General features: G+C 39.0%; 1 protein-coding gene across 2 annotated transcripts in view; it reads right to left on the bottom strand.

The window, feature by feature from the left end:
- Positions 1–20446: 20446 nt before the first annotated feature.
- Positions 20447–26878, bottom strand: part of LOC126646789 (uncharacterized) — a 47359-nt gene continuing 40927 nt past the window's right edge. Inside the window, exons 10-13 of one of the 2 annotated variants that reach the window (XM_050328343.1) lie at positions 26745–26787; positions 23295–23481; positions 21488–21623; positions 20447–20733 (exon numbers count right to left, since the gene is read on the bottom strand). In XM_050328343.1, coding sequence (XP_050184300.1) covers positions 20634–20733; positions 21488–21623; positions 23295–23481; positions 26745–26787 — 466 coding nt within the window. In that variant the 3' untranslated portion in view covers positions 20447–20633. The remainder of the gene's footprint in view (positions 20734–21487; positions 21624–23294; positions 23482–26744; positions 26788–26878) is intronic. The other variant, XR_007630404.1, reaches the window with a different exon arrangement.

Raw genomic sequence — 26878 nt, forward strand, 5'->3', positions numbered from 1 at the left:
GCAGAGCTTGAGCCCATGTCCCCTTGTCCTGTTGGTTGCCTGGGAGAAGAGACCAACCCCCACCTGGCTATAACTTCCCTTCAGGGAGTTGAAGAGAGTGATGAGGTCACCTCTAAGCCTTCTCTTCTCTAGACTAAACAACTCCAGGTCCCTCAGCCTCTCCTCATAGGACTTGTGCTCAAGTCCCTTCACCAGCCTGGTTGCTCTTCTCTGGACCCGCTCCAGCACCTCAGTATCCTCTTCCTGAACTGAGGGGCCCAGAACTGGACACAATACTCACCAACGCAGAGTACAGGGGAAGGATCCCTTCCCTGCTCCTGCTGGCCACACTGTTCTTGATGCAGGCCAGGATGCCATTGGCCTTCTTGGCCACCTGGGCACACTGCTGGCTCATGTTCAGCCTCCTGTCGATCAGCACCCCCAGGTCCCTTTCTGTCTGGCTGCTCTCCAGCCACTCTGTGCCCAGCCTGTAGCGCTGCAGGGGTTGTTGTGGCCAAAGTGCAGGACCCGGCACTTGGCCTTGTTGAACTTCATCCCATTGGAGTCAGCCCATCTCTCCAGTCTATCCAGGTCCCTCTGCAGAGCCCTCCTGCCTTCCAGCTGATCAACACTCCCTCCCAACTTGGTGTCATCAGCAAATTTGCTAATGGTGGACTCAATCCCCTCATCTAGATCATTGATAAAGATGTTAAACAGGACTGGGCCCAGCACTGATCCCTGGGGACACCACTGGTGACTGGCTATGAACTGGATGCAGCCCCGTTCACCAGCACTCTCTGGGCCCGGCCCTCCAGCCAGTTCTTAACCCAGCACAGAGTGCCCCTGTCCAAGCCATGAGCTGCAGCTTTTCCAGGAGTATATTATGGGAGACAGTGTCAAAGGCTTTGCTGAAGCCCAGACAGACACATCCACAGCCTTCCCCTCATCCGCCAGGCGGGTCACCTTATAATAAAAGGAGATCAGGTTGGTCAGACAGGACCTGCCCCTCCTAAACCTGTGCTGGCTGGCTCTGATCCCTTGTCCCTCCTGTAGGTGCCGTGTGATTGCACTCAGGATAATCTGCTCCATAACCTTGCCAGGCACTGAGGTCAGGCTGACAGGCCTGGAGTTTCCCAGGTCCTCCTTGTAGCCCTTTTTGTAGATTGGTGTGACATTCACCAATTTCCAATCATCTGGGACCTTTCCAGTGAGCCAGGACTGTTGGTAAATGATGGAGAGTGGCTTGGCAAGCTCTTCTGCCAGCTCCCTCATTACCCTAGGATGGATCCCGTCTGGTCCCATAGACTTGTGAGGATCCAGATGGCTCAGTAAGTCACTATTTCCTCCTGGAATACAGGGGGGCTATTTGGCTTCCTATCTCTGTCTACCAGCTCCAGAGGCCAGTTGCCTTGAGGGACACCTGTCTTACTGGTAAAAACTGAGGCAAAGTAGGTGTTAAGTACCTCAGCCTTCTCCTCATCTCTATTAACTATGTTTCCCTCCAAGTCCATCAAAGAATGGAGGTTTTCTTTGCCCCTCCTTTTGTTATTAATGTATTTATAGAAGGACTTTTTGTTATCCCTAACAGAAGTGGCCAATTTAACTTCAAACTGTGCTTTTGTATCCCTGATTTTCCTTCTGCATGATCTAGCTGTCTTCCTGAATTCTTCGTAAGTAGCCAGCCCTTTCTTCCATAGTCGGTAAACTCTCTTTTTATCCCTGATTTCCTTCACAATCTCCCTGTTTAACCAGGCTGGTTGTCTTCCCTGCCAGCTTGCCTTTCGGCACACTGGTATGGCCTGTTCCTGTGCACTCAAAACTTCCTGTTTGAAGCACGTCCATCCCTCCTGGACCCCCTTGTTTTCAAGGGCTGTTTCCCAGGGTATGCTCTGGACTAGACTTCTGAATAGGTCAAAATCTGCCCTCCGGAAGTCCAGCGTAGAGGTTTTATTGTTGGCTCTCCTTGAATCTCTGAGTATTGAAAATTCTATTATTTCATGGTCACTATTTCCCAGGTGACCTTCAACCACTATATCTCCCACCAGCTCCTCTCTGTTTGTAAACAGCAGGTCTAGCGGGGCCTTACCCCTGGTAGGTTCATTTACCAGTTGATGAAGGAAATTGTCCTCTATACACTCCAGGAAATTCCTAGACTGCCTCTTCTCTGCAGTATTAAGCTCCCAGCAGATATTTGGCAGATTAAAGTCACCCACAAGGACAAGGGCTGACGATTTCGAGACATCCGCCAGCTGTTTGTAGAATAATTCATCCCCTTCATCATCCTGGTTGGGTGGTCTGTAACAGACACCCATGATGATGTCAGTCTTGTTGGTCTTCCACCTGATTTTGATCCACAGGCACTCAACCTTATTGTTGCTGACCTCAAGTTCTACAGAGTCAAGAGACTCTCTAACATATAAAGCCACCCCTCCACTCTCCTACTCTGCCTATCTTTTCTGAAGAGCTTGTAGCCATCCATGGTAGCACTCCAGTCATGCGAGTCATCCCACCACGTTTCTGTGATGGCGACTACATCATAGCCTTCCTGCTGCACGATGGCTTCCAGCTCCTCTTGTTTGTTGCCCACACTGCGTGCATTAGTGTACATGCACTTCAGTGTTGCGGATTTCATTCTTAACTCAGGCTTTTCATCCTTAGGTTGATCACTGGAGAGCCCGGTTTCAGCCCCTTCCCCCTTCAAACCTAGTTTAAAGCCCTCCTGATCAACCTCGCTAACTTATGGGCTACAGTCCTCTTCTTCTTCCTAGAAAGATGAATCCCATCTGATTTTAAGAGACTAGGTACCATAGAGTTTGCCCCATGGTCAAAAAAACCAAAATTTTGTCAGTGGCACCAATTCTTTAGCCATCTGTTGAGGAGTTGGGCTTTTTTACTCCTCTCTTTATTTAACTCCTCATCCATCCCAGATAGTACAGGAACTGAGGCAAATATCACCTGTGCTCCTGTATACTCAAACTTACTCTTTCTTTCAGACCTAATCATCTGCAAGACCACCACATTTGTCTGCTTCAATTTAACATTTGTTCCAGCCTAAATATCACCATTATTTTTAGGGCAAATTATGTCTCCAAAGCTAGATTTCTCTGTACAAATTAAAACTTGAATTTCCTGTTAAATTATTAATAATTGCATCTTTCTTGGATAATTAGCACCTCAGGATTAAGTCTGAAAGTTGGGTCTTGTGGAGTTTTTGTTGTTGTTGGTTTTTTGTTTGGTTGGGGTTGGTTTGTTTGTTCATTTGTTTGGGGTTTTGGTGTGGGTTTTTTTGTGTGTGTGTTTTTTTGTTTGTGTATGTGTATTTTGTGTGTGTGCCTGTGGTTTTGGTTTTTTATATTTGGTTGGGTTTTTTTGTTTGTTAGTTTGCTTGTTTTTTTAATTGGGATGTAGTTGTTCCTGATAACCAGGAAGCAGGTCGCATTGGAAAACTGGTCTGCTGTGCAGGCCCTTGTCATAAAAAGAAAGCACCTTACTATTGGTGGTGATCTTAGATCCCCTTATGTCTGCATAAGATACCAGGTGCCACATTCTGGTTTGTGGTCAAAGGGGAAAGACCTACAGCATAGTCAGTCTATCTGTTGGCTGTTTATGAGTTGGGCCAGGTGGCAGCAGACTGGATGACCCTGTTGATTTTGGCAGGAATCAGAAAACAGAGCAGGTGACACTGTGCCTAATTGGCACCACATGCCCCCCATTCCTGTTTTCCTCTGTGGTGAAGAGCCTTGAGACTGTGCTGAAATGTTACAGCCACAGCAGGTGTTTTTGATTTCACCCATGTAGAAAGATAATGTATCAAAAGGAAGCAGGAATCTATCAGAGGGAAGGAAGCATGTTGTCCTGGATCAGAGAGTCTTCACTCAGTCAAGAGCCAAAATGATGGCAGCAGGAAGAGGGGAGCACAGGGAAAAATGGTGGTTTTGGGATGAAACCAAACATACAGTGCAGGCACATAGAGAATATACATGTGAACAACATATGGGACTGTTAGAAAGAGGGAGACAAATACAGCCATGGCAACAGGAGGAGGGCAGAAGTAAGTAATGCTTAAGGGAACAAGGAAGCATATATGGTCCATGGCATAGGGGCGGATATGAGTGGAGGACAGTGGTTTCTGGAAGTGAGACAACAGAACAGTTTCAATCCCAGCTTTGAACCCTGGCAGGGGGCTCATCATTTGGTAACTGCAGCGGATTTCTGAAAACAGAAAGAAGTATTCAGAGGATTTATAGGAAATGGGAAAGAGAGGAAGGAAACGGAAAAGCAAAGGCCTCCTTGAGATATTCGGTGAACCTGAGTTTGAGATGGGCACAGAGTACCAAGGTCCCTTGTTCACATCATCACTGGAGAGGTGAGGCATGCAACTGTGGGTCTGCAGACAGAACCAGAGCAAGACAATAAGGAATACCACCTGTCTAGATGGCTCAGACATGTAGTGGCTTCAGCTAGAAAGCCAGGAACAGCTCAAGATCATATCTCCAGAAATGTTATGTAGTTGTATCAAAAAATCTAGAACAAACATTATGGTTTGGGGTAAGAATCAACACAAAGCCTTTTACTAGGCACTTTTCAGTGACTGTAAATGTTTAGGTAGGGATTGTCTGCTTCCATTAGGATTCCAAGAACAGAGGTTTTTCTATCTGATTTAAATCAAAGTCCAGTGGAGCAGTTAACGTGATGAAGAGTTGAAATATAATCTTAAGGGCATATTCTCAGATTTTAATAAACAGACAGCTGAGTGTAAGATTCATAGAGTACTGAACACTCTGCATATAAATCACTTCCTCTATTTTTCAATTAGAGGGCTGATCTCTATTTGCCATTCACAGACCAGAAAAAAAAATTAATTTAATTAAATGTCAACCTTGGATAATGTTGCTTAATATTTTTTAAGTAACATTTAAATGTTTTATAAATTAATACCCAACTTCCAAACTGAAAAATTAAAATATAAGGACTTTTTTTTCAAAGTCACTTTTGGATCAAAGCAACTGAAATGCAAATGAATTTTTGAAGTATTTTTTAAAAGGAAGTCTACATATTTTGCAATTTAGAAGTTGGTTGAAAAATCTTTCAGTAGATCAGCTGTGAAAAATTCTATACAGTAGGATTCTCTCCTCTAATCTGTTAATAAACTGACCTCTGGAAATGCCATATAACTTTCTGTGTTCCGATTATTGCTGTTTCCTGTGTTCTTTCTGTTATATGCATAAAAAATAGATAAAAAATAATGAAAAGCCGTAATAGTCAACTAAAATGTCAACTAAATATGTTTGCCCTTCCTGTTGATGCAGGTATGTGCTTAAACCCTTTCAACCATGGTTGAAATGATTGGGATATATGTATATGAGGAGGCTAGAAGATTGTGGAGCCCACAGATATTTGTATCCATTTTGTTACTGATTTTATGCACATAAAGCATGTTTGAAGACTAGGGATGTTGTCTTGTGCCCAGCATTTGTAATCATGGCATAACAGAATTGTTTAGGTCGGGGAAGACCCTTAAGAACATCAAGTCCAATCTCTAAACTAACTCTGCCAAGTCTGCCACTGAACTGTGTGATTATTTTTAGATAATATTATCAGGAAAAAGACCTGAACAGTTAGTATAAAGCACAGCATGGGAAGACACAAGATAGACATAAACATTTAAGTGGTTCTGGGAGAATAAAGCTCTTTTGCACATTGTTGACCTTTAAGCTATATGGAGGAGATCTCCACTACTGGGGTCTGTATCTGTTTTGAGGCAATATGGAGAGATGTCTGACTAGTGTCTGCAGTTTGTGTAAACATATTCACCATAGAAATAATATATTTACAGTTAAGAGAGTAAATGTAAAGGAATAAAGTGCTTAAAAGGACAAAATACTTCAAAGCATCCTATCTGAGAAAGACTAACATAATGATAAAAAGAAGTGGTTTTCTGTAACTTAAATTCACACAGAAGCATCTTATAAAACTGAACAAATACTCTATTAATAAATAAAGATACTCTTCATATTTTGCGAGAATGAAGGCTTTTTCAATGGACATGTAACAGAAAAAAAATTGATTGTAAATCATCCTGGCAAATCACTGGTTGTAGAATCATTTGAAAATGGATCTCCCTCACTATATTGAAATACATAGTTTTGGTTTGATATTAAATTGGTTTAGATAAGGTTTTTAATTAGCACTGAGATAAGAACATAAGTAAGAAATAAGTCATGTTGCTCCTAGATTTCTCTGTCAGACAAATAAACTGCTTTACATGTTGCATATGTTAATATATATATTCATGAAAGTATTTTCTTGATGTAGAAGTTTAGTGGTATTGAACTGAAAAAAAAGAATAGGATACATGTAATTTTAAAATGGCATCTCTATATTTCTGAGACTTGTCTTGAAATGCTTTAAAAATTATTTTTTTAAAAAAATGTGCCTTTATTTCATTTTCTACTGAAGTAAGACTTAATGAGTCAGTGCCTGGCAACTGATTTCTGCTTTTTAGCTGAGGTATGCTACCTTGTTGTTAGCAGTCTGCTAGCTGGTGCTTCTCATTAATGTATTAATAATTTCACTATTAGGTGAAAGAGAACAAAGGGTAAGGGGATAAAAAGACATTAGTCTTGCTGTATTGTATTTGCGTATATAAAAATATTAAATACCATTATAAAATTTTATCAGTGGGTCTGGAATGGTAAACTTTCAGTGTTTATGAATGTCCATGTATACCTATTCTGTATGTTGTTTGTGATTTTGATGGCCAGTACCTCTGCTAATTATAATAAGTAAATGTTTAAAATACCAGGATTGTTGTTTTACTTTTACATGTGGTAAAATATAAAATGTTGAAATTTACCTGGAGGCAGTGATCTTCTGATCTCTTTTTCTAGCATTTTTCTATAAGGCATAGGTTGCCACTGTTGCAAACCACAGAACAGCTGACTGTGAGGTTGTTGCATTAATTTCCTTCTTAGAAAGTATGTTACTGATTCAGGTCTTGTAGCAGAGTGATTTCTTTGCAATACCATACTATGAAGAAAAAAAATCTGATAGCAGACTGAGTTTTTATTACTGGTTATTATATAGCATTTTTGAGGTTATAAAAAGTTAAGCCTTGCTGAATAAACTTGTCAAAGAAAAGATGAGTAAGTCTTGCTGTGTTATATAAATGATCCACCTGGACCAGGACTCCATTTCTGGAGATGTTAGGATGTGTTTTAGAGTGAGTGAGTGCAGGCCTGAAGACCTGATCGCTATCTGCAGTCCATGCACCTTGTATTTTTCCAACATCCACAGTTATCATATTAAGAATATTAGAACATACCTAGCTTTCTCTTCTGCCCTAATGGACCTGTGACCCAAAAACTTGCCTTGTCCCTCTTTGAGCTGGCTGACACTGTCCATCCCCCTGATCATCTGGAAGTTCCAGGTGTTCACTACCCCCTGTTAAAAAAAAAAAAAATATACTTTCTTATGTGTGTTTTAAACTGTTCTCCCAGTTTCACTGGTGTCCCCTATCTGGGGTTTGGGAGGTTTGATTACAGTTTTAAACTCACCTTATCTGCTGCCTTTATGATTTTGTAAATGTTGATCCTAACCCTCCCCCACTTTCTTGCCTGGCAAACAACTGCTCCTAGGGTGAGGATTTGCTTCATTTATTTGATGTCTTTAGTCACCATTCTCAGGACCTTCTCTCTGACTCTTCTACAGCCTTATTAAATTGTGGAGGCCAACTCTAAATGTGACTGTGACAAGTTTTTTGATATAGAGGCAAAGCTTTCAGAGACCTTACAGGGATGACTTCAAGATCTTGTTCCTGCATTGTAACTGCCAAAACTGAGTCCAGCATTTTGCAGCAAGATCTAGATTATTTTTCCCTATAGACATTATCTTAAATTTGTCTTTGTTGAAGCTCTTCTGTCCCATTTTTGCTCACTCATCTTTTAAACTTCTGGAACCTGTTGCCATCAGCATGGCATTTTACTAAGAGAATTCAGGTACTCATCAAAGCCACAGTCAGTCACTCCCCTCCTGAACTTGACAGGAGAGAGAAAAGATAATGAAAAGGGACCAACAGGGAATCCAGAGAGAGAATCTTTGTCAGAAACAATAGTGACAGGACAAGGAGTAATGGGATCAAATTGAAATAGGTGAAATTTAGGTTAGATATTAGGAAGAAACTCTTCACTGTGAGAGTGTGAGACACTGGGAGAGATTGTCAGGGGAGGTTGTGGATGCCCCAACCCTGGCAGTGTTCAGAGCTGGGCTGGATAAGACTTGAGCAATTTGCTCTAGTGGGAGGTGTCCTTGCCCATGGCAAAGGTCACTGTCTGTTTGGGTTTAATACCCAACAGTAGCCTGCGGGGAAAGGACACTTAGAACCTACCCAGAGTTGAATATTTTCATGAAGTATTTGAGAATTAAATGTGAATACACTGTGAATGATCTATTTTAAATGCATCTCAAAAATAATAGCTACAAAGCCTAAGGATATATCTATATGAAACATTGATTTCCTCAGAGCATAACCCCTTCAACCCTGGATTCAATTCCTCTCTATTTGGCAAGTGCTTATTGACTCTGCCTACAGCTATTCAAGCAATTAATAAGATAGATTTCATGCAAACATATGCTCTTGCACATACCAGGATTTTTTTCTCCCTTAATCATAACAATAAACAGAAAAAGAAGGACAAAATAAAAGTTCTACAGAGAGGAATGGAAAGTTTTATCCAGCCTACAGCACACAATTCTGGTCTCATAGTACCTTGTAAGTAGGTAAATGTCAGGGCTACTAGGTGTATGGTTGTCTTCCTAACTGAAATCTTTTCCTTTTTGGTCAAAAGTAGAAGAAGTATTAACTATTGAATTTAAAATCTCATTCCACCTTCAGAGTCTTGGCTTCAATGGTGTTCCTTATTTTTTGCAGAAGCAGCTGATACTCATCTTGTGCAATGAGAAGGTCACATTGTATTTTAATATTTCTGATCCCTCAGAATGACAAGTGAAGGCAGCACACAAGCTTTTCTCTGGGCAGTGTACAAGGTCAATTGGATGGATCATGAATCTCAAGAAACTTTCAGTAGCTAGGAAATACTGTGTGCATTTTGAAGTGTACACAGATGATCGGTGGTGTTGGCCCAGTTTTATTTTCACTTCTCCTGACCCTGACGTTTCTCCTGCAGGACACCAACAAAGTCTCTGTGCTTTGACATTTGGGATTTTAGTACTGATTTGTTTTGAAGAAGTTTGGCTAAGGACTGTTGCCTCATTGCAGTCCAGTTTTAATGTCTACATGGTGTAAAGTTACCTATCACTAGAGTGCACAGCATGGCTTTCTTGTCGAAGTTTGCTTGCGTTTTGTCTCCAAGGTGAAGTTCAGATCTGCTGTTTTCTGCTTCCTTTAAGAAAAGGTGTCTACCTACACGGATGGCTATAAAGCTATATAGGTAGATGAATAGGTACAGCAACTGCATTGGCTCTTCTGTGAAAATCATGTGGTATAAAATTCTACAGAGAGCAAGAAAAGCTTTCTGCTGATGTGACAGATGTTGAAACCCTTTTCACACCCCTTTCCATTTACTTCATTAAAGGGGATTAATCTTGTGTTTAAGCCTCAAGGAGACAGACACACAACACAAAAACATAATAAAAACTGCTGTGAGAGGGACCTCGGGGGAATGAGGGAGCACCATAGATAATCTGTAGATCTGAGGCATCACAGTTAAGGATTTCTGATGATCACTATGGGCAAGGAAGGCAAATGTGTTGAGTGTATACAGGCATGATTTAAAGATATGAATGACTGGGAATAATCTACTCTGCAGAGAAGGTCATATGCTTTTACCAGGCTTGTTGACAACAGCTTGCTGCAACAAATGGTTCCCTCTGTAGTATAGACCCTGCTGTCATCTTCATGTATTCACAGTGACACTCCAGGACATATGGAAGATGAAACAAGAGTTCAAACATTTATTGTGTGAGGCACTATTTAAGCAAGCTGACCTATTTAGGCTAAATAGGTTACTATTTTAAAAGCTATCTTTCCCAACTTGCTGTACAGAGTAAGATTTGAAGAGACCACCTAGGTTACCAGTTTTTCAGATTTTAGTGGTATCCACTGTTGCGCAAAGATGACAGTATGCCTCAAGCAAGGACAGTCTGTCAAAACACAGTGATTCCCTCCCCCATCACTGCCCAAAACTTTTAAAGATATCTTTTCTGTGCATGAGGCAGTTATAATGTGATTTGCTCACTTTGCATTTCTGTCAGCCTTGCTCCCTCAGTCCATGTGAAGTAGCAGCTTTGTGAAAGAACTGAGATACTGCATCTTAACCTATACCACTGCCTTGTGTGTCTTTACTGGCACTGTACTTCTCAAGTACTATGTTTTGCTGTACTCCAAAAATATCCTTCTATTTCTCTTCCCTGGTCTGTTTCTGCTCCTGGTGCTCTTTCCATTTTATCTCCCATATTTGTGTCCTTATAGTCTCTGGTTTGTACTTTCTCTTATGTATTCCCTTTGCCTGTCCCTGTATCTACCACATCCTATTCTTCACTGAAACCCTTAAAATTAATTTCCTTCAAGGAGGTGTTCTGGTTTATTTGCTTTACTTATAGTCTCACTTCCTTGGTGTGTTTGGGTGTCTGTCCTCCTACTTTTCTACTTGGCATCCTGGAACTATTCAATTTGAGGATACTATGATGCTCTTTGGTTTTAGCTGAGTTTAGTTGCTTTTGCTGTTTGAAGTTATTTGTTCCTGTCTTACAGTCAGAATGTAAAATCACACCATGTTCATTAGCAACACATGGACAATTTCATGAACTGCTTGCTCTTTGATATACACTGTACATGCACCACATTTAACTTGAAAGCTTCTTCATCTCTGACGTAAATACTTTTCCTGAATACTTAAGAGAATAATGTTAATTTGCTGCTGCTTAGAACTTCTGGGGGGGGGAAAAAATCCCATAGAGATTCTTATTGTCCCAGTTTAAATGAGACAAGGGTCTTTTGCTGAGGATGGATTAGGAGGAAAAGACCCAAATTTCTCTTTCCAAGCAATTATAAATCCAAAATTAAGAGGCTCTGATTGAAGGAAAACAAATTATGGAAAGGGGAAAATAACAGCCCTTTATTAAAAGGTATGTGTGTATTAACAGGAACACGAAAAAAACCAAGTAAAATAACTAAGTAATACTCCTATACCCACCAATAATCCCCTTCAAGAACAAAACCGATAAACCGGCAAAAGGAAAATTTAAAATAGTTCAATTTTTAGCACCCTTTGGTGCGGTTCCAACCACAGTCAGCAGGGGGAGCTGTCGGGTCACTGGAGATGCAAAATTTGTAATGTCCTGTACCATTCACCAGGTGGCGCTGTTGGGTCACTGGAGGAGCAGAACTTGTAATGTCCAGTGCCTGTCACCAGGCGGCGCTGTGAGATCCTTGGCTGCCGCCAGGTGGGGGGAGTGGAAAGAAGGGGAAGGAAAAACAACAGCAATAAAACAGAAAGTTCTCCCAATGGAAGAAAACTCACAAACTTCAGCTGATTAGGGTCCGTTGTAAGCAGGGCCTGCAGCCAGCCACAGCTGAGCCGAGAGCAGCAGCAAAAACTCTCCTCCGACAGGAAAGAGACAAAGAAACCCGGCAGTGTCTCCAGCCTGCAACAGGCTCCCCTCAGGGCAGAGAGAGACTCCGCTCCCCCCCCAGCCTCCACCCCCTTCCAGTCACACACCCCAGTAGCCCCCCCCCCAACTCCTCCCCTTTCGTTGCTAGGAGACTAATTTCGGCCATTAGTGGACAACCGATTTCTTTGTTCACCTGATGGCTCATCCATGCAGGGGGGAAGGGAAAGAAAAATTCTTTGCTGAAATCAGAACTATGACACTTATGAATGCTTTTATTGATATAGAAATAAATGATTTTACACTGTGATTTAGTGCCTAATGCTTTCTAGTTTTTTTCTATTACTTTTTCTTCTACAAGAGAAAACTCTCGTGGAGAGGAAAGAATCAGCAAAAATTGTGGGTCTTTTTGCACAGTTAAAACAAAACAAAACAAAAAGCCAGATAGTAGTGCAAACAGGAAGTGTGAGTTTGGTGAATAGCATGGGATCAGATAGTGCCTAACCACTATCATGAATATTGACCCTGAGAAAAAATACCCTGGAGGTATGGGATTTTAGTAAGGTTGTTTCACAGTGTAAAATCACACCATGTTCTCCTACTCTACATTTCCTTAGCATGAAAGACTTTTGAAAGCATTAAAATCTTAAATAAATGATTAAATTATTAAAATTCTGTTGATCAGGAATAGCATCAGTAGATCAATTTAGGAAAGAAACTGCTCCTCCTGTTAGCCTGTAAGTGCAGTTTGAGAGCCCCTTTAAAGTTTTAGGACACCTTTTAAAATTTAGTGAGGTGAGCAGTAGCATATATGAAAAAGTTGCAGCACTTCCAACAAATCATGATGTGAAATGCTTTAAATTTCTCTTCCTTTGATCTTCATTAATTACACTACATCACTTGTCAGCATTGAATACTCCTTCAGTGACCAACCTTAATGCCCCCTTATTTTACCTCCCACAATGTGAGAACTTTATTTTTCATCTTGATGTCATTTACAAGATGTTGAGTGGATATGTATGGATATTCCTGCTGAGTCTTTGCTCTTCAACTGACACAGTAACTAGACTGAAGCTGCAAAGGGACGAGAGAAGAAAAACTTCTCTTATGCACTTCCTTCTATCCAGTGCACCTCTCTGAACCAAAATTTGTAGGGTTCACTGCTTTTGTAAAAATGCCTGTTTGGCACTCTAAGCAAATAAATGAGAAGGTAAACTGAAGCAAAAAAAAAAAATCATGCTTTTAATTAAGAGAGGTCTAGTATTGTATTATTCTAATTTTTTATCCTCTAAGCAGCTAGTATGGAGATCTTTAAACTCTTCCCTTAAGGATTTCTTGGTAGAGAGTTTCCATTCTGTCAAAAGGCTCTTTCTAGGCAGCTATCTCCAGGGAAAACTGTGTCTGAGCTACCAGACAGTAAAAAACAGTGCAGTCCCACAGAGTCTAAGGTGATCTGAATAAGGTTAAAGCCAAAGGTAGTGACAGCAGTACAATCCTTCAGAGTGTCTGTGCACATGTGCATGTATAATGTTGACTATGAATATTTTATACAGCCTTCGTCCAATCTCAGTCAAAACAACTTACAAGACACTCTGAAATAAAGGACATTTTTGATAAGAGTTTCCTTTTATCTGTGAATTTTAAACCATTTACTCTTTTCACATGTTCTCTCCTTGTCTTTAGATGCTCCATACCATTGTCACAATGAAGGTGACAAGATAACTTTGTATATCCAGAAATAAATTCTACATTTACTTACACTTACTTCATGTTGCTCTTAATCTCTTCTTCCTCCTGAAAAGCCAAATAATGGGACAGTTATGCCTACATTACATTAACATCTACAGCTCAAGCAAATCTTGCTTTTTCTTGGTGGTCTTGTGCCAATGTACCTTGACTGCTGAACAAGTTGTTTTTCCTAACAAGTTTTATTTTTATTGTCTGTTGACACTGCAGTGCTCTATAGCAGGTTTACTAACTGTGCTGTGTTCAGTTTTTCTTCTGAATCTCCTTTTTTTTTTTTTTCTAGATGCAGCATCTAAAACTTGTTTTAAAGGAAAACACTGTTCTTTCTGTGAACAGCAAATACGTTTTGCATCTATTTATGGTGAGCCATAACCCACTGCACAGGGAAATTACAGTTTGCAAACTTTTATTTTATATCAACGGGGGCTTAGATGTCCCAGATCATTAAGCTTCAGCAGGCTTGGTGCAAATTTTTGCATCTGCATGTGCAACACACAACTATTGAGATACACCTGAGTGAGTTTGTCACCAAGCAGCTCAACCACACCACTGCACAAACTTGGCTACGCTGCCCTGGGTATCTGAGCCAGCTTGTCTGGAGCAGCCTCGGGAGTCAGTATGGCAGTGTAGTGTGGAACCACAGGTTCCCTTGCATATTTAGATGGATTTTACCACATGAACTGAGAAATCACTCATTCTTCAGAGCTTTTACCTGGCTAATCTTTTTGGATCATAGTCAGTTTATCTCTTCAGAGGCAACTTTGAGTAGTAATTATAGGCTATAATACTGATGGTAAAGAATTTGCATATTGTGGTTAGTAGTATGACACATATAATTGTATATAATGAAGAAATCCCTTTTACAACTCAAGACTGTGGCAGATAAAAGTAGCAAAATATTTTGTCATTGCTATGTGAACCTGAAAATAACATTGTTCTGTAAAAAACTCTTTCTCCAATACAACATCTGCTTCATTCTACCAATTGAATGGTTCTTGAAAAACAAGAACTGAAGAGAAAGGCTAAAAAACCAGAAGGATGACTTTTTTAATTCTACTTTTTATCCTTTATTTTTGATCCGAAGCCTCTGAAGCTGGAGCTGTGCACCTGGCAGATCTCAGTAGCTGATAACAAGTGCTGAAATTTCATGCTCAAACCTGATGTCACAAAATAAGTTTCCTATGAAATTTGCACAGCATCCTATTTACAGACTATATACAGCTGCTATTCATCTGTAGAGTGCTGCTGTTACCTGAATGTCTGAGTAGGTTTTAACAAATCTTCCAGAGTAGACTTTTCTTCTCAATGATGCCAACAACCCATTATCACCTCAGCAAATCAGCACTTAGAACTCTCTGTAAGGGTTCTTCCTGCAGTGACCCTTCTGGTGGTCCTGCATATTTGTTTGTGTTTCTGTGTGAGGAGGAGAATCTCTTGATGATTTCACTCTGTCCACTTGGTGAGGATCCTTAATTCAAATTAAGATCCTTGATCTGACATATTTTCCTACTTGACAGAGAGAGGTGTCTCTTCTTACTCTTCTTTGGCATGGAATTTATTCTGTGGGATTACCTTGCTTGCACTGACATGTTCTGGGTGGCACTCCTACAAATCCACCCATTGCCATCAGCTCAAAGCAAAAGTGTTTCTTTACTGTCCTGTTACAGCCTACATTTCTTCCCATAGGTGGGCCCTAGAAGGATTTTAAAAACATCTGGCCATATTTCTCCACTCTGTTGTTACTACTTATTGGTACTGTTGGATTATTCTGTACTTGTCTTGCAATCCAGATGAAATTGGCAATGAAATATTGATTGAACAGAGTAAATGCAAATGAGCAGCCTTTACAGCAGTGAATACACCCTGAATGCATGGCACAGAGTGACTGTTGAATGCATATGTAAACTTTTGTTTTGCTAGCACAAAATCGATGTTACAATCATGAAGGCATAGCAGGCTCGAATTCAGTTTTACAGGGATTATGCGTATTTGTTAGGATTTCCAGCCAGTGATAGTTTCTCTTACATCTGGTAATATGCAAAGTTAGGATTAGATTTCTCTAGCCCTGCTGTATCCACTGTGATTCCCAGTGAGAATCCTCCTTTCTCACTGGGTGTTTGTGCGTCAGTCACTGTGTCTACTCTTTATTTAGTTACTGATGACCACCTAAGTTAATTTTTTTTCTTCTACCTTTGCACTGCAGCTTTTAACCAGAGTTTTTTTCATTCTAGCTTTCATACTGTCTTCTTGACAGTAGATTATAACAAAAGTAGTTTTGGCTGTAGCTGTTCTTGAGTACTTGCAGGCTGAGTTTGAAAATTTGCTTTCTAGTGTCTCTTACCGCTTCAATTCTTTCTTGCATCAGATTACTTTGTTATTTTCCTAGAGAGAGGTCTGTTTCATTGCTAAAAATCTAGGCTGTTTTTCACACTTGCTTGTGAATCATAACTTGTGATCTCTCTATGTTACACAGAAACAGAAAGTATGAACTGATGTGCTGGGTCATTCACGTGGTGCTGTACAAGGGCACACTGGACCTTAGTTCCAGAACTGAAAAAACATTTGTAATGGCTGTGTTGCTACTTTCAGCAGCAAGTCATTGCCAGCTCAGGTGCCTGCTCCCCTGTGTGCTAGAGGTATGCACTTACTGGCATACCCTTTCAGATCCATACTTTTCACTTCATGAACATATGATCTCATCTCAAATTAGTGGTTCCCATTTGTGTTTCAAAGCTATTTTGGCAATCATAATGGCAATTGCTTATTTGGAGAAGCATTTTCCAGACATTTCCTTAATTTAGGTTTATCTGTTTTATGAACTTTTTTTAGCTCAGGTCAGTCGGCTGCTAGTAAATGGTCTTTTTGATCTGAGTGATTTGATCAACACATGCATGATGCCAAATTTCCTTGTAGAAAAATAATTGGCTGTGCTTGCTGGTCAAGGAAAATACACTTTAAGTGTAAAATGTGGTTGTATAAAAGCATCAAGGACCTGTCTTGGTATGAGTCCTAAACCAAAATGCCCAGAGCCTCAGCGATTATAGTTTGCTCCCACTGAAAAGAATATTTTGTTTCCCATCAGTGGATAGTCCACAGCAAGCTGAGCAAGCTGTTTTCCCTGTATGGAGTGTTGACTCACCTGACTTTCTAGCCTGGTGAGGAGTTTGAGGAAGAGGATGCCAAAAGGTGTGTGGGAAGGGGAACCCTTCTGCACTGACAGGGAGGAGCAACCTGGGGGAAGTAGTTGCCTTTGGGATCTTTAACGCTTGCCCTGGGAAACTGTCTTTCTTTCCAGTACCTAATTTTCTTGTTTCTCCCCATGTGGAGAAATCATCTTAATTGTAAGAACAACCCCATGGCATGTGAAGTAGAAAAATAAATGGTTAATAGTGGGTCTGAGTGCAATCATCTGTTACCATATTATTTTAGAATACCCACTGCTGTGGCAACTGGAGATCAGTGAACAGTTGTGTCCTGTGTCAGGAAAACATACTTTTTATTTTTGAAAATGAAGATCAACGTAGTTAATTGAATTTGTTAAATCTGCATATCATACCCTGCTAAAGACCTGAGGGAAGCTACAAGTTCAGCAGCTTTTCTGTACCCATGGAATTACAATGGTTTATCATGTTTTTCACTTTATCATTTGAAGTTAGCTTTTAAAGAAAGAATATTAGCTAAACACTTCATAGTGCTGCTGAAAAAAATAGATGCGCGTCTTCCTATTTGAGAATGTGGAACAATGATGCTATTTACAGAAAAATCAAAGCCTAAATCCAATAGAAGATTAAAAAAACCCAGCAACTGATTGTATATTATATAAAGTATATATATATATATTGTGTATATATATATATACACATCTATATATCTCCTTTAAATATATAGATTTTAATAATATTCACAGCAATCACAAAATATTCAAAGAATATTTTCAGTTGAAAGGGACCCACAAGGATCACTGAGTCCAGCCCATAAATTTACTTTTCAGAGACCACATTTCAAATATTTTTTCATTCCTAGGTGGGACAAGAATGTTTGAAATTTTTTGCAGAATGTCTTCCTTCCTATTTTTTTCACTTAGAAATGTAGAAATTTGTATTTAAATATTTTATTATTTCTAAGTGTAAAAACCAGTAACATTTATTTTTAAATGAAATATATCTTCTCCTAATTCAGTTTTTCAAATATTCTTCCTAATCACAGTGGCTGCAGTTTGTTGTGATGAAAACAGTACTTTTCATCTGATGCTAAATAACAACTCTCATCAATCTAAAGTTAAGAAAGTACTAAGTTATAAATTATAAATATAGGTATGATATTATTCATTGCTACAACTGATATAACATAACAAATCTAACATTATAGCATATAATATGCAAATGAAAACCCCATCAAATATAATTATCAAAACCTTTAGCTGTTCTAGAGTATTAAGAACTCTCTTTAGGTCTTTTTTTTCTTGTGTATTTTCTTTAACAGAAGACTTTCTCCTAGATGATGAAGCCTTTAGATGAAAGCAACAGATTTTTTTCCCCAGAAAATGAATGCATTTCCTGGCTCTGTCAGCATGAGATTTTTTTTTTGTTCGTTATTAAGAATCTGACTTGGTTGGCATAAATTGCCCTTGTGAACATCATCTTGAATAAGGTATGTCAAATTCTGTGTACTGCTGAACTCATTCCCCTTCACTCACACAAAATTAGCATGTCATTTTATGAATGGTCACAACTCCAGCGGAGGGGATGGACACACATTTATGAGTCAGCAAAGTCTGGGTACTAGATAGTTAGATTTCTGTCCCAGAGTGCTGCAGTGTTTCAGCTTTTGCTTGTGTATAACTCATCATTGCTGTATTTGAAAGGTGGATTAACTCCGAAAAAAATCAAAATTAATTTCCACTAAAATGACTTTCAGCTTCTCTTAAATTGTATTCCAGGGTCTTGGAACAAAGAAGATAAAACACTTATCCCCCAATGCCTTTATCCTTCAGAAACCTACTAAAAAAAAGGGAGTTATGCACTTCACAAAATTGTTTTTGTAACCTCAAACTCTTTCCAGCTAAATAACTCAGCCCTTTGAATAAAATGCCATGGTGACCTTGTGTGGCTTTCCCACTGCAGAACCTTGTACATATTTTCTGCTGAACAGGGCAGAAAATGAGCTCAATTTGGAAGGCAGAAAACCACCTGAATAAATCATGCTTCAAGTACATGACCCAATTTCTCAGTGCAATATCATACTCTCCTAATGGAAGTGTTCTGGCTTCAGCACAGCTATCTTTTCCTGCCAGTGAAAGGAAAACCTTGAAAGCAGAGGTATTTAGCAATAATTATAAATTCTTCTTTGCAAACAAATGAGCCGTGATGCTGACAATACAGTGATTGCACAGCTCTGCTGACCCCTTGCTGCCATGAGACAGCAATGACGTAGCTTGTCCCAGTTTCACCTTCTATGTTTTCTTTTGAAGGAATTGCAACAAAAGCTAATATTACTTAGATTCCAAAAGGAAATTTTAAATACAGTTTTAAATCTAAACTTCCTCAACCTTTGGAGAAATCTGTATTTGGATTAACTGTTATTTCTTTGGTGACCAACTCAACATTCTGTTCTGTTTCACAGCAAAATAAATACCTCTTATGTGGGCTTTTAATGTGGGTCATTTTTGTTTGGTTTGGATTGGGTTTTTCTGTTGTTTTTCTTTTGTTTCTTAAGTTACATTATCTACTATGTGTCTAATTTCTGGGGGCTTTCTTTTCAAGACTTCAAAAATATTTCAACCTACTTCCTTGAGTTTCCATCGGAAGCATTGTAAGTATAAAGACAACAGCAATCTCTTGACACTACTGAGATAACATGAAGACTGGTAGAAATAATGTTCTACTTCATGTTCTTTTAAACAACAGTGTATTTCTGTTTTAGTCCAATGGGAAAGCCAGGAAAGACTTCTGTTTCCCAGGAAGGAGGTAGAGTTTTCACTGTGATCATATTTTTCTCACTGTTCTCCAACATTTTTTGTATAAAGGTAAAGCTGTCAGTAGTCACTTAAACTCTGCCAACTGACTTTGCATTAGAGAAAATGAGGAATTACTTCACAGATCTTAAGGCTCATAAAATGTGTCATTTTAATATGTGTCTGTCCCTCAAGTGAGAACAGCAACAAGCACCTGGGGGTAAAAAACAGCTATGCAGTTTTTGCCATTTATTGCTGCAAATGGGCAGAGGATGCATAAACAACAAATGATGACATTGAGATGCAAGGCCAGTATGTCCTTTAACAAACTTAATATTGATGCTTTTTAAGTTCACAAGTTCACATGTTTTCTGTTTGTGCTCTGAGCATTACCAGAAGTGTTTCAGTTTGTTGTTTTTTGTTTTGTTTTTTTAAACAGCCAAAAAGTTTTCTTTATGCTTTTAGTGTTTATGGAGATGTTATAAGATTTATTACAGAATAACTGTCTTGTATATGAGAAAACTGAAAACTTTGATACTGAAAAATTACTAAACATGAGATTTGCTTAAAATACCTTTTAAAAACTACAAACAAAATAATTTTAAGAAAACTGTTTCATTAGTTTGCATCCAATCTGTTTCTAACCCATAAATTTTTACTTTTTGTCCAACTCCCAATTAATTGTGCTCTAGCCTAGTTTGATAGAAAGGCTCTTGCTTTGTGGCTCAGAGTCACAAATGTGATTAACACGATGTAAACTGTTGTTGCAGATATGAGTCTTGAAAGTGCTAAGCAGGATCCTAATTTGTAATCATATGTTTATCTTTAAACAAAGAAAATGATGAGATGATCTATTTGGCTGGTGGGATTGGATTCTGAGTATGCTGCAGACTTTACATCTAAGCCCTCAGACAGCATGACTTATGGTATGAAAACTAAAGGAAAAGTAGTTTTTTGGTAAGATGCTGATGTTCCAATCTGCTTTTTGCTATGGTGCAGTTACGCAGGAAGAGAATGGATGTGGCAATTCTGCTTGTGGCATACTCTACTGTGTGAAGGAAGGCATGTTATTTATTTGGCCTTAAAACTTTTCACTATAAGATCTCAAATAAGTAAACATAGACTGTATAGCACTGAAACACAAAATAAAGACAGTAACAAAGAAGGCAACATTGCTTTGCATTTATTTACTAATGCTTACAAAAGTTATGAATGTATGCCAATGCTAAAGAGTAGCTGCTGCTAGAGCATCTTTTGAGATGAATCATAAGACATAGCATGAAATTTAAAATGCAAAACATAACTGGGGAAAAATTGAGCCGCCTTCTCACATCCTTGTCTCCTCCAGTGGTCTGTTCATGAAATCTTGGATTGCCTGGTGTAGGGGTAACCATTTATTAATTGAAGCTTTCAAGGCTGTAATCCACCTAGAAGAAATGAAAGACCAACAATTGTCCCTGATCAAGTCTTATACATGTATTTCTATGTTCTTTGAAACAAACCTTTAATAAATGGTGTTTGTACAGCTGTGTTACTATGTGCTAAATAGTCAGGGCACCGGGGAGATACAGAAGATGGAGGAGTTGATTATAAACAACAACATATCAACACCAATTTTCTAACATACTGAAAAGCTCTGTGGTTGTTCATTAGATTAAAACCCAAAGAATGTAATTACTAGGCTTTAGGCAAGAACTCCTGCTGACAGATGTGGACTTTGACTGGATTATGATGAGGGAATTTACCTTCAGAGTGTGATTTCATTGGCCAATTTTCTTAAATAAATTGAATTCTAATGGTCATTGATGGAAGTATATAATTCTTGGGAATGAGTAGCATATAAATTCCATTCTGTCTAATGAGAGTTTGCCATAGCTTTTATGTTTAGTATAATTCCCACATGTAACTGTGAAAGGCACCTTATCCAGGTTTTTTTCTGAACCTCTGCCAGCCAGCCTTACTGTGGTTCCAACATGGACAAGAACAGAACTGGTGACTCACACGTGCAAGTAAATGTTGTACTGCAGTTTGACTAAAGCTACTGTTAAAGGGAAATCTGGGGAATAACGGAAAAGAGGCTGAAAAGTTGTCATTAGATCTTCCCAGGAACTACAGAGCTCCTGCTTTCCTAAAGCTTGCCAAATAAAATTGGATAAAAAACAAACAAGCAATTTGGTTTACCTTTTGTTTTCATTTACATTCTCTGCACATAAGTAAAAGGTTTTAAATTCTTCAGATGGAGGTTTGAGTTCAATTACAGATCTCTTGGAGCCCAGAGACTGTTCACTCACAATATAGCCCTGCAGGTAAAGGCCACCTGGGTAGAATAAAATAGCATGCATGATGTATATTACAGATACCATTTATAGAATTACTGCCAATTACAAGCATACCAACAAATCTGGAGAACTGGATTTTCAGATGCTTTCTGTTGGGGGTATGGACAGAGTTTTACAGAATTTACATTTAAAAATATGAAAGTTCAGTTTGTTTTTTTCTTTTTTCCAAAAATTGATTTCAAAATAGTGTAAAACACCTATCTAGCAAATGATCAGCAGTAGAGTTTTATTTAGCAAAATATTTTTTCTAGTTTTTGCCTCCTATCCATGACGTTGTCTCAAGCCACTGTAAGGTTCTTTGGAAGGGTGGATCTTGTCACTGATATTTTCTTTTTCTTTCCCTTGAAAACTAAAGGGATATGGATTTCCACATGAAAAACAAATGTTCTAGGTCAGCACTGGTTCCTCTTGCTGCCTGTAACATCATTGTGAAGCCATGACTATCCAGCTGTGAAGGAGAGGCATTAGACAGAATTTTGTCTTCAGGACATTTTAATTTTAGCTAGTTGTTTTCCCCAGATCTTATCTCAGTGCTGCAAGGTGTATGTCTACTTTATATACATATGGTGAATAGTCAAAAAGACTACAGAACTGACCAACTGCAGCTGAATGTTCTTATTACTGTCTTCAAAGTCTGTATTTTTTTGGCGTCTCACACGTAGTCATAACAGCATTAAATTAATGCTGAGAATGATATGAGAGAACGAAAATCTGTAGTGAAATGGGAAAAAATTGCAATAACATGAGACAAAACACTACCATGTACAAGACTTTGTATGTAATAGGATATTTAGACACCAAAAGAAAACATTTGGTAGTATGAGCATAGTCATAAATGTATGAGCAGTGTCATAAATGTGCAATACTTAATTTTTGCCTTTCCGCTAATTCAGTGCTTTTCTCTGGGCAAGTCTTATCTTCAGTTTCATGTAGAGAGGAAACCCCTGGTCACTTTGTAAGTATGGCCTTTGGTAGATGAAAAGTGCTATGCAAGTGGTATAAAGTGGAGCACTTCTTGCCTGATCGTGTGGCAAATAGCATAAATTGTAAGAAAAGTTTTTCTCTTTTGATCTGAAAACTTGCTGCCAAGCAAAAATACAACAATATTTCTGACTGCTGGCTTCCTTAGTACAGGGAGAAAGCATTTACAGGTCCTGAGCCATCCCTGGAGCACTTTCTTTTTTTTTTTTTAAATACTGACTTTCACAGAGCTGCTCTTGTAGGCTTTTATTGCCTGAAGTGAGCTCTGCTTGCAATTAACCCCAGTAGCTTCATGCTGCTCCCATGCAAAATTCGATAGCTTTTAGGAGACTGCCATCAGTGGAACTGCCTCAAGACACCATAAAGTACTTTGGAACTGTGGATCTTATTTCTGACATTTCTTCCTGAGGTAATGTGCACGTATCCTGACTAACTCCATTTCAGAAAGAAAAATTCAGACTGTGGGAGGAAAAGAAGACTGGGATGGGGAATGAGGTGGCTAGTTGATAAAAAGAGACTGAGTCTGATCTTCCTTCACTCACCTTCATGGAACACCATGAATTTCCTGATAAGAAACTCTCATTAATGGTAACGGTTCTATTTGGATGGAGATGGCAGTGAAGCATTTTTGCTTTGATTATCAATGAAAATTTAGCAGCCATCCCTACCTTGGGCAGGTGTAGACCGGAGAGTGGCATAAAAGTACAAACAGCCATCCTTCAGAATGCAGTAATGCTGAATCCAGACATCTTTGCTCCTGTCCAGCTGGTGCAGAAGCCCCAGGCACTCAGGATTTTTAATAGCCAAGGGTGGGAGTGTAGTGTTATGCAGTGTGACATCTACCCACACATGGTTCTGTAAAGAAAGCATGTAATGAAAAGTTCCGGTAAAAACTTCAGGAGGAACTGCTAGCATGAAAGGACACAAGCTCTAGTTGTCTGCTATAAAATTAGCTTTTGATGTGAAAATAATTTGAAGAGTTGTGCTAGTTTTGGCTGGAATAGGGTTAATGTTCTTCACAGCAAGTAGTATGGGGCTGTGTTTTGGTTTTGCACTGAAAACAGTGTTGATAGCACAGGTATTGCTGAGCAGGGCTTACACAGAGCCAAGGCCTTTTCTGCCCCTCAGCTCATCAGTGAGCAGACTGGGGGTGCAGAAGGAGTTGGGAGGGGCACAGCCAGGACAGGTGACCAAAGGATATCCCAGACCTTAGGGCATCATGCTCAGCATATAAAGCTCAGGGAAGAAGAAGGATGTGGGGACAATAGGAGTGATGGTGCTTGTCTTCTCAAATCACCATTACATGTGAGGGAGCCCTGCTCTCCTGGAGATGGCTGAACACCTGCCTGCCCATGGCATACAGTCAATGAATCCCTTGTTTTGTGTTACATAGTAAAATATCTTCTCTCAATCCACAGGTTTTCTTGCTGAGCTGCCTACTGGGGTTAAGACACAACAGAAGTCAATGCTGAAAATGGAATCAGAAAATCCTATACGGGGTGGCAGTGTCCAACTTCTACTTTCTTCTTACAATAATAACTTGTATTTTCTACATCTATTTTATTTTCAGTACTACCTGCGTTGCTGGTACAAAGAGGATTACTTCAAAGTTTTATGAAGAAGGTGTTGTTTTGTTTTTTTTTTTTTTTTTTTTTTTTTAGTTGTGTTGTTGATTGCTGGACTTCAGTAGTCTTTACTATGTGTAATCTGGCAAGACAAGATTCACCATCTTCTCTCTGGGTTCCAGGGAAAATGTATGGTGTATGAGGTCAGAATACAGCACTCAGGCTTGGATGGAAGCACTAGTACACACAAAATACTTACAGACACCTTCCCATCCCTTTATGGAAAGCAGAGCCTTTTCCATTACCAAAATTACTTTATTGTCATTTACAGGTGAAGAAAAAGCTCAACCCATGAAACACTGCCAATGTATAGGCTATTTGTATGATAAAATAATCCAAAAAGAAAATCAGGAAAAAATAATCTGTTGTGTTATTAGATCAACTTGTTTAATGTGAGATTAAAGCATTTTTTCTTCTCCTATGAATCAGGGAGTTGTTAGAATCTCAGCCTCTCCTAGTGTGTTTTGCCATCTGCAATACATATTTAGAATTCTACATCTACCATTGTCATTTGAAATCCATGGGGAAAATATGTGCAATACCAATATCTTCCTGTTTGTTTCCACTGGGAATTTCTTTTGCATTTATTTATGATATTTCTTCAGTATCCTTGACAAGGCAAAGACGGAAAAAAGACCTGGCACAATATAGCTGACTGTATTTTTTGTTACAAATGGAAACCTGCTGAGACTTATTGCAGCAAAGTGCAGAAGAGGACTTCAGTAACACTAGGTATATTAATGCAGTTATCCTTGTAGATTCATAAAGAGGACACAGTGTCAGTATAATGGTCTACTAAATCCCTGTGTTGTAAACTCTACTGTAACACACTACTATTGCAAAAAGTCAGTAACAAAAACTAAGCAAACAAAAAAGAAGAAAAATACAAGCTTTTCCTATTCAACTTAGTGGTAAGTCTAGTTAGAAGGAAGGTTAGGAAACAAAAGTGACATATTAAATCAAACATTTATTTCAAAAAAGGATATTATTCACTCAAAGACAAAACAAAAAAAAGATAGTGCAGTCAAAAATGCAGTGGCACAGAAAGAAGCCAACTTAATGTGCTGTTAATGGATGAATGCATGAGTGATCCTTCTGTAAATATAACGTTGGAACTTTTTATACAACAAGTTATATATGCATGCTACACTAAAGAACAACCCTTTGATGTCTTTTGTGTATGTGAACCTCTACTATCCTTTTTGGTTCAGGCTGTTTTATTGTTTCTTTTGGTTAGGGTACACATTTTAAATTGTTTTATTTATTTTTGCTGTTTCAAATACATTCATTGCTTCATTTTCTTTTGAGAAACACTGACAGGTAAAATATACCGGGAAACCAGTTTGGTTCTGCAATTACAACCTTCCTGAAAGCTAAAGGCAAAAGGAATATAAATCTGATCAATTTTACTTCAGTGGAAAAGGACTTAAAGCAAAAATAAATACCTTTCACTGTTTGGAAAGCCATCATTAAACACTGCTGAAGGAATAAATTACGCCCCCTTGCTTTTTTACACTTCATGAATGCAGGTTATAATTTGTACCTTGCAATTGTCATATTTTTTAATTGATTATTTTATTTCATTTGCAAAAAAGGTAGACCTTGATACTTATTCTGCATTTGAGCCTCACATTCTTTCTGTTAAAAACAAGGTAGCTCAGTAGCTAAAGCTCTGTCAAAAAACTTGACAAATCAAACTCCTGTTTTCACAAAGGTCGTCATCTGTAGAAGGAAATAATAGGAATCATGGGACCAGGAAACGGCAGAATAAAATGTCTTTGACCCCTATACTTCCAATTCTGGAAATACTAAAATTAACTTTGCAATTCCCAGTTCAGGGGTCAGCCAGGGACTATTGATGCTGAGTTATGTTGGGCTCATAGATCTCTCAGTAGCAGCTCAAGATCAATAATGGCTGTATTTTTCCCAGCCACAGGGGCCAGCAGAGAGCACACCTGTGTAAAGAGATAAGTAAGACAAAGTTTTTCAGCTCACTTGACTTTCTTCTTCCCTGGGAACAAAAAAAATAAGAACTCAGCAATCATGCCTCCCCCAACCGAATATCCTCTTGGAAAAAGCAGGTTGCCTGCAACCAAGGGAGTCTTGTGGGAAATGCTTATGAAGATATGACCTTCTCTCCTTCTACTCCAGTTTGTATTACCTCCAGCATAACACGTGATTGTGAGAGTCATCTCTATCCTTTCTTTCTGCCTGATACACTAATTCTGGGTTATGTTTCTGAATCAGCTTAAAGCTGCTGATATCCAGAGAGGGAGCATTTTGATTCGTTCCACCATATGGCAGCAAAACATGTAAGCTGAGTCATAATTCTGTATGTGGCTTTTAGATTGGAGATGACTCACAGCCCAACAGCCCAAAACAAAATTATGGAGCTTCCATGTTGCTGTCTGCAGCTGACCATGTACAGCTGCTGTCTCTTAGTCTTCTGCACAATCTGCTATACACATACTTCTCATCTAAATAAAGCATTACCTGATGGACAGGATGCACTGCTTTATCCATAGCCTCCAGCCACCTATAACATAACAAAAAATGAGAGTAGCTTAGTTTGGTAGTACAAACATGCTTCACTGCCTCTTTTAATTCTTGCTGACATGTGCAGCACC

Source organism: Myiozetetes cayanensis, unplaced genomic scaffold, assembly GCF_022539395.1.
Source record: "Myiozetetes cayanensis isolate MyiCay16 unplaced genomic scaffold, myiCay2020 scf4, whole genome shotgun sequence".
Lineage (NCBI taxonomy): Eukaryota > Metazoa > Chordata > Aves > Passeriformes > Tyrannidae > Myiozetetes > Myiozetetes cayanensis.